The sequence below is a fragment of the Ambystoma mexicanum genome, chromosome 7q (assembly GCF_040938575.1).
Source record: "Ambystoma mexicanum isolate Mex_15411 chromosome 7q, UKY_AmexF1_1, whole genome shotgun sequence".
NCBI classification, from domain to species: domain Eukaryota; kingdom Metazoa; phylum Chordata; class Amphibia; order Caudata; family Ambystomatidae; genus Ambystoma; species Ambystoma mexicanum.
The window spans coordinates 621257546-621269606 of NC_090941.1; the positions used below are offsets into that span (position 1 = coordinate 621257546).

The 12061-nt window shown below is 44.2% G+C and overlaps 1 protein-coding gene across 1 annotated transcript in view; it reads left to right on the forward strand.

Moving 5' to 3' along the window:
- LOC138528066 (uncharacterized) overlaps window positions 1-12061 on the forward strand; it is a 473456-nt gene that overhangs the window by 215255 nt on the left and 246140 nt on the right. The window contains exon 3 of the mRNA XM_069639512.1: window positions 8958-9095. Coding sequence (XP_069495613.1) covers window positions 8958-9095 — 138 coding nt within the window. The remainder of the gene's footprint in view (window positions 1-8957; window positions 9096-12061) is intronic.

Genomic DNA, 12061 nt, shown 5'->3' on the forward strand with positions numbered 1-12061 from the left:
GCTTGCTTTCTAAGAAATGTTGGTGCTGTGGTGCTGTACGAATGAAACAAAAAGAGTCCTGCTGACTGAAAATTGCTGTTACTGTGCTGCTAAATGTATATCAGGCCTGCTGAGATGAAACGATATTCTCTTTTTGAAGGTGTGAACAGTGCTTGTACTCGCCGATTGCATCTACATAACGCCTGCTTACAAGTGACTGCATTGTTCCATTAAAGGTGTAGCAGCAGTCTTTCAGAGATGTTTTGCTTCTATTTCGTTTAAGCTAAAACCAGACGTGGTGCCCAGTGTTGCTAAAATCCCATTAACAGCCTGACTGCCCTGGAAAGAGTGATGAGGCTGCACCATTAAACAAATGACAGGTTAGAAGTTCAGCTGAGGGAGAATTGTGAGTACTATGTTGATAAAAGTGCAGTGGTCATGCTGAAAAGTTATAGTAGGGTTGCAACGGGTGTAACAAGCCCCGTTTCTTGGCCCAGGCAGAGCAGGCAAAGGCCTGCAGTGTAGAGCTAAATAGATCACTAGGGGGGCGCAGTAAGGGACCCACCCAGAAGGCTGAGTCTGATTTTGACAGTGAGTGCTCCTCAGCGATGTCCGGCTGGTTGCTCTCTGCATACTTGTGGATGACTGTGATGCGTTAGGAATATGCAAACAAAGGAATGCCCCTCATTCTTTGTGCTGACAGCCTTTCAAGTGACGCAATTTATAAGTGATGGCTCATTAACAAGCCATTGTTTTACACAGTATGTGCTATTTCAGTGTTAAGACCTGAACATGGGGCATTTTTATTCACCGGGCCAGCACAAGGATCAGTAAGCTGACCAAACCTATGCCTTCTTCAAAGAGAATTTTGCAACACAGAAAATGTTTTTAACTATTTTCTTTATTTTGATGTCTCTATTTTTTTGTATATTACTTTTTAGTTAACCATGGCGCTTCCCTGGGAAGGTTAACTGTCATTTTCTTGCTTAAGTTTTCTAGTGGGTGTTTTGGCGCATGGACTAAACGCATCTGCTCAGCATTAAAGGTCTTTTAATTGTCTAAACAAGCCAACCACTGCCTAGTGCGCACACCAGATGGCAACTCAATGAAACTTAGCACATTCATTAGGAAAGTAGAGTTCATTGTGTGTCACCATGCAGACATGAGTCCATGTCAAATCAAAGCAGTGATATGTGTGTCGCAATGTTTTGTGTGCTGCACACGCCACCACCCTGTTGGTTAATGCCGTTTATGTGGCGCTCCCGTATGTAACAGCACATATGCTGTTTTTTGTCTGATGTGTGCAATGTCCATACAATAGCATACTGGAACGTGTTGTCTATGTGGCTCTGACGATCATGCCATACTGTGCCCACACTAAACGCATAAAGCAATCAAAGAAGTTGCCTCAAATTGTACATCCACTAGGTCAAACGCCTTTTCTACACTGCCACCCCATGATTTTCACTAGCTGCAGGCCAGCACTTACAAGAGATGCTAACGCCAGCTCTGTTAGATAGAGTATGGGTCTGCTAGTTTTTGCAGAAATAACCCCTGAGGCCTGCATAATAGTGAGGAGGTAGTGGATGAGGAACTGTTGACCCTTTACCATGCATTAGAAGCCAGTTTTGTTTAAAATGCTTCATCGTCTTATTAATGGTAAGGGTAAAGTTTGTAAGGCATACAATCCTTTCTGTTCATTGTTTATTGGGTCGCTCTTTGTGCGGTATCCTGCCCGGTCTGTAGATCTAATTTCCTAAAGATGTTTCTGCATTGGGGGTTGGGCATGCTCACACTGGGACCCAGCCCTTCCTCATCTAAAATTCTTCAGAAACACGAATCAAAAGAGCCCTTGTGCCCCATTTGAGTGTCTGATTTTGCCGCCATTTTATACTCATATCCAACATTTTAATGTTGGTGTGATTGTTGTGAATAGTGATGCGAGCACCAATCCCTGCATCTGTTATGAATTTAGAGATTCACACATACCATCCTTTTATCACATACTTATTTATCCAATATCGAGATCTTTGATCACTGTTCTAGTCCTGAAATGCTCTGTGATTTAATGCAAAGCATACAGGAACCATCATTGGTGCCATTTGTCCCATTTCCCACTCTCATAGAGGTATTTTGAACAAGTACAATAAGAGTGTACCAGGCTGTCCATCTTGTAATGATAACCTTGCATCAGAAAATAATTCATATTGTTATTCTAGTAGTGCCACTTGCGAAATACAAGTGAGGTGGTACGAACAGATCACCTGCAACACAGGACCAGAGGTCTGTGGGCCCTCAGACCCCAGCAGGCTGGTCACACTGCAGTGTGCCAGTACAGACACTTTGAAACTACATTCAGGCCAGGCCTTTCCTAAAACAGAAGAATAATTTACTTGGGCAGCCACAGCTGTGTTTTCACATTAGAAATCTTCTGTAAAGTACTTGTATTACAATGTAAGGAAACCAGCTTCATTTATACAGCAATTATTTATTCATATTGAGGAGGGGTTTTGTCGCACGACACATAGGCGTAGTTTGGGAGTGAAATGTGCCAGTTGGGGGGGGGCACATTCTGGTGTTTTGCCTAGGGCACCAAATTGGCTAGAAACTGCCCTGGGTGTAACAATGCCACTTGAGTGCCATCAGGCTGCCAAAAGGACTATCCGCTATGGTTGGAGGATTGTTGAGAGCCATGTCTCAAAGAGTTGATTCTTGGTTTGGTCCAGGCACAGGGAGGGTGAGATATATGAGGAAGGCTCACGGCTGCAAGAACGCCAGACCTTCTTTGCTGGGCCCGTGGAGGAGCGGGGTCCATATGAAAGTGGGAACTGGAGCAGCACATCTTTTGGAAGGCATTTGAAGAGCTTTCTCAAGAAGAAAGAGAACATAGACCCCTGGAAGGCCAAGAGACCCGAGTATGAAGCAAAATGGACTACTTGACAGTTTATTGCAAAAAATATTCTTCAGAGCAAGGTCACGGAGTGCCACTCCGTGGACCATGCTCCTGCTGCAACCTCTTGTAATGTCAAGGATACTCCACACCTTCACCCGTTTCCCAAAATAGTTGAAAGAAGACCTGTTGAGCCTGTCTAGCACATGGCGTGGAGGCCGCACTGATCGCCATATGTTCTGGTGATGTGCTCTGGTTGAGATATCTGCCTTGGAGCTTTTTCAGTACTCACTGGTTCACTTTTCAAAGCTCATCGGTCGTTTTGCCCATATTTTATCTAATAACATTACTGTTCCTTGAAAGTATGTTCGGTGCCTTTAAATATAATAAACATTGGACGCACTGCACTCCTTTACTATTGTATGCCAAACTCCTCTGACCCCCTGCACCATCTCTCATTCGTTTACTCGTTCTCGTCTCTCCTTGTCTAATTTTCTTTGACCCCGCCCTCATTATGCCATGTTTTCAACATGCCTGGATCTGAGACACTTGTGCCTGTAGGGCGACATGTCTTCATATCCAAAAGTGATCTGGGTGTGGGTCTTCAGGTTGGTAGTTTTGACCTTACTTTGTAGTCAACTGGGAGTATGACGTGCACCGCCAGATGAACTTTGGGAACCCATTGTACTACTGTTGAGCTCCTGCTTAGTCCTGCAGATGGCCCCAATATTTTCTGTTGGACTACCGGTTGTCATTTGGACTTTTTTAAAGTTTTCACTACAGTGCTTTTTGTTTTTATCATTGTTATGTTGTTGCTATTTGCCTTATTCTTTTTAGTTTAGTTTCTTTATTTTTTCCACCCACACTGAATTATTCTCTACTGTCTCCAAGATGCCTATGGCTACGCGTACACACTCTAAAAGGTCAAAATCAAACCAGGTTGATTATCCGCTATTGAGGGACAAAAATGTAGGGCTCAAAGGTAAAGGCAGAAAACGAGTAGCATCATGGATGCAAGAGTAAATAAAGAAACTAAACGGATTTTGTCTGTACTAATAGGACATATAAACAGTGAACGTTACATTATGTAAAACCCACATAACAAAGAATAACCTAACGACTGTCATATCCTACACATCTGGGTTGTTTTGGTGTGTGCTATGTTGGGTTTTGCAGTATTTAAAAGGTAATGCCACATTACATCATTGGTTTTAAAAAGAACAAGTACCAGTGGACGTAGGTGATGTGTCACCTTAGTATAATGTTCAGCTCACTTTACCTTGTGACATTGCAGAAGTTGTAGAGACGTGTTTAAATAAAACGTGGCACACAAAAATAAGCAGTCTAGAACAATCAGAATTAAAAAAAATTAAAAAGCGACAAATGAATTTCCAAAAAAGATGAACATTTACAAGAAGACATCTGTAACACTGATTTTCGATTGTGTGCGAAAAGCTACATGAAGTGGCTCAGCTCCTGCTTGTCATTTTGAGCTGCTCTTGGTCTTGGGCTTGAGGGGTCCGATTTTGCTCCAAGGGAACAGGCCCCCTTTTCACAAAACCCCTTACTAGGGCGGTCATTTCAGGTTTTCTAATGCTGACATCCTGCCAGAACCTGCCTATGACATCCAATCATGTCCTCTCGGTTGCACACAATTTAATTCTTTCTACAAACCATAATCGCTGGAGCTCCCTTCCGCAACATTTAGTGATAATTATAATCAGTCATTAGTAACTCACCAAAGTCTCAAAGTGCTGATGAGGAAAGCTTCCCTTTGCCTACTCAGCATACTCATTGTATCGACCTTTAAAAGCTGAGTAGAAGGATGGAAAAGAGGTACATGTGAGAAAGGGTTAAAGAGCAGGGGAAATAAAAATAAAAGAATTTGCAACCCGGGTTCTAGAAAAATAGGGACTTTAATTAAAATTAAACTAACAAAATACACACAACTAATAAAAAACAACTATAACCCACCCATATGCATTTGAGGAGAGTGTTACCAGTGGATGAGGTCAGTGTTCAAGACCGGTCGAGACAATTACCTCCAGAAGGTCAAGTCAGCATTCTGGATGTGTTCTGCACTTCCACGCCAGGAGGGTCATCAGAGAGCACCTGCAGGAATACTTCACCTCCAGTGAACAGGACCCTTGTTCCAGTGTTCAGGGAGCAGATAAGCATGTGTTCACAGCAGTTACCCCAAATCTTCCCTTGGGATGGTTAGAGAGATGTGTTTACCTCTTCCTTGAAGATCTTGGTCTTCACCTCCATAGCAAAGGACTTTGGAGCAGACTGTACAACCAACCAGGTTCAGATGTATCTTTCTTTAAATGTCCAAAGGTGTATCAACAAACAATAAGTCTCCAACCTTACACAGGAAAAAGGCCACCACGATGGAGTGGTTTCATTTTAGCCTCCTCTAAGAGCTCCAATCGTTGCTGCTGTAACGAGTCATGTGGGCCTCATTACAAGTATTGAGGTAGCCATGGTGCTATTAGCGCCATGACTGCCTCCATACCGGGCTCCAATACCGGGTTCCTGCAATGAGGAATTACTGCGTCATTCCGACATTGGAGGACCCGGTAATTCCTCTTTGTAGGAACCCAGCCCATTCCCATTGAGCCCTCATGGGGAGGGAGGTAATAACTGGCACATTACGAATGGCCTGTTATTAGCTCCCTCTTCCCCTCGCAGGACCCGGAAAGGACGTCTGGTTTTACCAGATGTCTGTTTCGGGTCCTGCAAAGGGAACCTCTTAATAGGCGCTTAATAGGCGCTCCGTAATGAAGGGTGCCGTTCCCGTACCAGCACCCTTCATTACAGGAGCACCAGGGTTGTAATGAGGCCCATTTGACTTTTTATGTCTTTTTATGTCTTACCCAGAGTGCTCTGTCTGCAGGAAGTGGGGAGGGCAACACGAGGGAGATCGGAAGGTTGGGAGCCCTAGGAAATCCCAAGCTGATGGATCCCTTTTTACTCTAGACATCCTCTCATGGGCTACTCTGACTCAGCAGTAATCTTCACCCTGATGAGATCAGCCGATTGTACTAACAGAGCTGCCTTTAATGAATGGTTCCCAGCTAACCCCATAGACAGAGTTCCTCTGCTCTAGAGAAAGTGACAAGCCTTCTCAGGGTAATCAAAGAGAGTGTTTCCTGTAGCCTGTGGCTGTATAATTGTGTAATCCCAGTAGTCACCATCTCAAAACCAGACATGGATTATATGTATGTGTTACAAACTGCCACCAGACGTCTGGGGGCACACAATTATAATACTTGGAATCTGGGGTGCTCTCTGTTAAGTTATCTCAGCTGTGTTTAGGAATGCGCATGTGAGCTTTGAACCTGCTATGTTCCCACTACAAGGCATCACTTCCAGCTCCCTGCCGCGTCTGACAGCTATCGCGCTGGTACTTGCTGGAATGGTAACGCCAATTACCAGCTTTTTTGTGGACATCTCTTTCATTCGAAGTCAGTTTTGCTCACATTGCAAGACCACACGTCCGAACACGCAAGAACAGTGAACTGCCCGCCCGCTCTATTGAAGAGTGAACCTCTTTCCACTGATGCTGCACGGCTTACACGTCCAGACCCCGTTTATCCTGCCTGGCTCATGCCAGGTCTCCCTATTCAACATCCAGATATTTGCCGTTTTGGAATGCCGAGGTGGACCCCTGAGCATACCTCCGGTTGATGCATCATATGTGACTCTGAACATATGCACGTGCAGTCACACATTGTGCTTACTCCTGCCTCTGCAACAGGAGCCAGCAACTCATCCTTTTTTTCGCCCTGAGGAAGGCTACATACAGATGCCACCAACTATTGGCATAGCCGAAACGTGTTTTCTGGTGCATGACAACGTCACGGGGGAGATTTCATTTTCAAAATCCCCTCCAGAGTAGCACGGGACACTCCTTGCTAAAAGATTTGGTATCTTTACACGTTGGCACTTAAACAAATTTGTAGACCTACACAAATAGTTAATAGGTCCACAGTCCTGTAAAACAACTACAGTCTTGTGTGCTCTACACAGAAAAATATTCTGTTTCCCCCCGCCCCCCTCTTTTTTTTGCCTAAACACAAGTCTGTTACTGTGTAGGACTGGAACTATGATTTCAGTTTGACTATCGCTTCTTTATTATGTACTATTTCTGTTTTGACTCAGGAAACTAATTATGAAAATGTATATGTATTCTTTGTTTGCACATATTTGTAATTATTCTTTGTATGTTCTTTGAATTTTTTGTTATGTACCCTTGGTTGTTTTACTAATGATTTAAATATACTAGAATTGCAAAGCCACCAGAGTGTACCTGTATTTTTTTGTTTTTCTCTAGTGACCTATACCGCACTGTTTCAAATCCTTCTCCATAAATTTCTTACTTTCTTTGTGAATTTATGACAATGAAATGAATATTGGTCTCCATGTGGATTTTCCTCTTTTTTGTTAACAGTACTTTACCCCCCTATCCACATTAGCACCAGGGGTATCCCTATTTTTTGTTCTCGTCTGCTGGCGGATGTCAGTAGGCAGTCCCAGCAGAGGTACATATGTACACTATAGTTTTTGGCATGGAACATTACAACATCTAGCTTCATTAGCATAGCTTGCTTTCAATGGCAGAATTAACTGCATCATGTTATCACATAAAATCAAAAAACCTCAGTTTACTACACCCTTGCAGATGGCATTGTGTCACACCAACCAGGATGGAATTCTGACTTTCTCTTACAAATAAAGCTGACATTCCTAACAACTCGATTGACTGGTGCCTCTCCTGGTGGTGCTAAGAGATAGAGAAAATAATAGATACTACATGACATGTGGTTAGAGATGCTGATTATAAGAGAGTTCAGAAACATTAGGAATACATTTTACCCTGAAATAAAGTACAATAACATAGCCTGTGGAAAATGTGCTGGTTATTAGTTACATACGAGTCTCCACAATGGAAAGGGGCGGGGGAGGTTGTAACTGTGTTCACAGCGGGGCCTATAATGGCAGTGTATGACTATATGTGCCCGCATCTCATCCTATGATAGATGTAGATAGCTAAAGGCCTTATCTGAGTACAGGATGGCAGTAAGTGTTCACCACCTTTTCTGTCGGTATTACCCAAATTGGTCCTTTTGAATTGACCGAATGGTACAATTGACCTAATTCGGTACAATTGACCAATTTGGGTAATCACTACCAAACATGGGGAGCGGACGGATCCGATGCCGCAGGGTCAGTAAAGGCCCGGATGGTGAAAAGGTAAGTCGGGGGTCGGTGGGGGGTTTTAAACTTATACGTCCTTTCTGTCTACCTCTGTGCTCCTTCTGTTTGTGTTGCTTCCATCTTGTGCCCATTCTCTGGTGTTCCTTTGCCACTTCTCGTCATTCCCTCCTGTGATTTTCTTTGTATCCCAATCCCAAGGCAGTGCCACTTTTCTACCTTGTACCCATTCTGGCTTCTGTTACCACCGTTACCACTAATAAGATCCAGCTGTTTGTGCCTCTTTCCCTGCCCTTTAACCCTTTCTCTCATGTACCTCTTTTCCCTTGTGCCTCTTCTCTTCCATTGTCCTCTTATACTTCTCCCCCTTAGGCATTGACATGCTCCACTGCTACAATGTATCCCCAATATCATTACCTATGTTAGTTCCACTCCCTCTCCCTATCTCCCTTCCCTCTGCACGCCCTCAACATGAGTGCCTGGCACCAAGAAAATTGCTTTTATTGTTCAAAAGGTAAAAACATTGGCTATGTTAATGTTTGCAGTTTCTTCAAAGAAACGCAAGATCATTAGCGGTCATTGAGGACATTTGAGGGAATTCATTTTAATTGTAAAAATGAACGGCATTTTTTAAAAACCTTTTGTTATATAAATAAGATTTTTGCTGAATTTATGGCAGAAGAGATTCCTGATACCCTCTTTACGACTACCAGAATGTTTGTTATGATTGTGTTTATAGTACTGCATGAACAATATCCCTGTCCTTCGCCTTTTGCTGTATGAATAAACATTCAAATCAAACCATGTTGTACACCCCGCCCCTGAATATCCTGTCTCTCTCTGACGTTGCTCTATTTTGGGTTTTCCCTAGGCACGCACGTCTCACTGGTCGGAATCGATGAGCTGCCTTATGTCGAAGTTGGATCAGTTGAATATTGACATTGAAGATGCTCTAAGCACTGGGTCCTCTCCCGCCAGTACCCCGTCGACTAAAAGGCGAAACAAAGTGGTACGTCTAGCTCACCTATTTGCTGTAGGGGACAAACCCAAGGGGCGTGAATTTGAAAATAAAGTAGAGGCATGCTTTCAGAAAAATAGGCAAAATAACTTCCATTTAATCGAATGTGGTGTAATTGTTACCTCATACATTAGAATTGTGGCTATCCTGAACATGTAATTGGATTCTACTGTTGGATGGGTTAAAGGCCCGCCCTAAAATGTAGCGGTTAGGGTGAAAACCTTAGTAACCAATAAGCTGTGCAGTTTTCATAGCACTCTCCCCTACCCAACCCTGAGCTGTGTCGAATTATAGCTAGCAACCTACTGCTTTCACGGAAATCAAACATTTAAAGGACATAGGGCCTCATTACATGGACGGCAGTAACCATGGCGCTATTAGCGCTATGGTTGCCGCAGGTATTTTACCGAGTCCGCCATGGTGAATGGCGGAATTAACGCCCTATTCCAAGGTGTGTGGGGGCGGTAATTCCCCATTCACCATGGCACTTCCCCATTCCCATTTTTGCCCCCATAGGGCTCAATGGGAACGGGGAAGGTGGTAATTACGGTACCGCAAATTGCGGTACCGTAATTACCTCCAGGGTCCCTTTGCGGGTCCCGTCCTTAACGGCTGGTAAAACCAGCCGTTAAGGTAGGGTCCCACAAAGGGACCTCGTAGTAAGGCGGTAAGGGTTTACCGGCATTGGTACCCTTACCGGTACCAGTAAACCCTTACCACCATCCGTGTAATGAGGCCCATAGAAAGGCTACAGTACTACAGGATGCGTGGTTTTCCAAAGCATGAGCTGAGTGTTAATCAAGTGCTGTTTTCCAGCCTATTCTGAGCTTTCTTTAGAACATGTGACAATGTAGCCTTTTTCCAGGACTTCTGGGGGAGTAGAGGCAGATGTATACGTGATTAGATCCCACCTGCTCACCTCAGTGATACTGGAAGAACAACAAGAAGACACTATGTCTGACACTGGGTATCATCCCAATACCTCATCGAAGATATGAAAGATGTTATGTGCTCAGACAACCGTATCGAATGTATCCTCGAACTGATGCAGTAAAAGGAAGTCTGCAGACATCAATGGAACTAGAAGAACTATAAGTGACATCTGTCGATGTAGAGTGACGCCATGAAGAAGAGAGGAGACGAGGGTGCACTGAAACAATATATGAATACTTAAAGAATGAAGATGTGAACATATATGCCCGCTGGGCTTCCCTCGTCAATTCCAGGTAAGCCTTTGTCAGGACAAGAGGATCGTTGCAGTTTCAATGATCCTCAATCTTCTAATTCCAATTTAAAGTGATCAGCCATACTGTATACTTCATCAGATTTGGCATATGCAACACACCATTACATGCAAAACCAACTTTGTAGTCTAGTGTAGTCCCTGCAATAGGAGATATATTGGAGCTACCACAGTACCACTGACATTTTATTTACTCCAACATTACAGAGTGATTAAGAATGTAGATACTATATACCCATTGGCAGTACATTTTCAAAGTCATCATAACAGCGATGTCACCCTTATGCGAATTGGAGCATTGGCACATGTCAAGATAGAGGAAGGAATTGTTGGTGCCTAGAATCGAGGCTCATTCTTAAAATGGTAACCTTGATTGTCCCTGTTCCCTTTTGGGGACTCACCGGCTCTATTTAGCGTGTTTTCTCCTCTTCTTCTCTCGCGGCTCTTGCTCTTCGGTTTCTTCGCCTGCTGTGATCTGTGCTGGGCTTCTCTGCTCTGTATCAGGCTACCCTCAGGTAAGTGGTGTTACTCAGCAGCTGCAAACACCCAGGAGCCCTCAGTTGTCTGTTGCTGTTCCCCCAGCCTCTCTTCTCTCGCAAACGACCTTCTTCTTCCACCGCTTTGAGCCAGATGGCTCCATGGCAGCTCCTGCGGCCCCACAGTCTCCCGGTTCCAACCGAGAGAACAATCCTTCTACTTCCCGCAACGGCTTGTCACACTCAGCTGTGGAAGCTGTTTAAATTCCACCCGCTTCAACCTTGCCTAAAGCCTGCCCTCTTGGTCTTTCCCACTCTGCATTACTCTGCTCCTCTTCCACGTCTCAGTATCCTTGTAGTTATGGGAATGGGGGTCCATTCCTGATGCTTTATGCACAAAGTCTAGGGAAGTGTTCTGTAAAGGCAAGTCAGCTCTTAGTGGCTTGTGGGTAGATTTTGGAAAAGTTTTTCCATGAGACTTCCATATAGTTTTTTGACAAGATATTTGCCATGTTCTTCCTAAGTGGATATGGGGAGGTGTAACAGCATACCATTAAGGCATTGGTTATGGATGAGGTATCCTAAAGAGAGGTTGGGGAATACCATGCCTGTCCGATGGTGCTCTGCTTCTCCCCCGGAGGTTGTCTCCCCCACATGTGATCCTCCCTCATACAGCCGCCCTCGGGTCAGGATCAGATGGAGGCTGTCGTCCCCTGGGCTCATGGGAGTGATGACACCATTGGATTCATACCTTTGAAGCCGAAAGCGGACAGTTGCAAAAAGAGAAACGTTCCTAATATTCTCTAAGACAGGTTGGTAACTTTCACCACACCCATTAATTGTGCCTGTTCTTGCCTTCAGTCAGTCTATCAATTTACCCACCTTATTTCCTTTCAGGAACAAGCTCAAGACCCTCCTCTTCACGACATGGCTCCACCCTACCAACGAGGTCCATACACCCTCCACTCCACACCTTACCTGAGACTGGGTGCTCTGCTCCCTTCGTTTCCTAACCTTGCTGCTTGTAGATCACTTGCTGCCAATTGCCTGTGCTCCCCCTACCCTGTTGTAAGATCCCTGATCCCTTATATCTCTGCTTCCCTCCCTTGTCTTTCCCCCTATTATTTATAAAGCTCTTCATTGATTCCCAAAGCTAGATCCATGCTCAATAAATACCGTAGTAATAGAAATAATAGTTTAGGAACCCATAGACCCCCTTTGTGAGACCCTTACTTTAG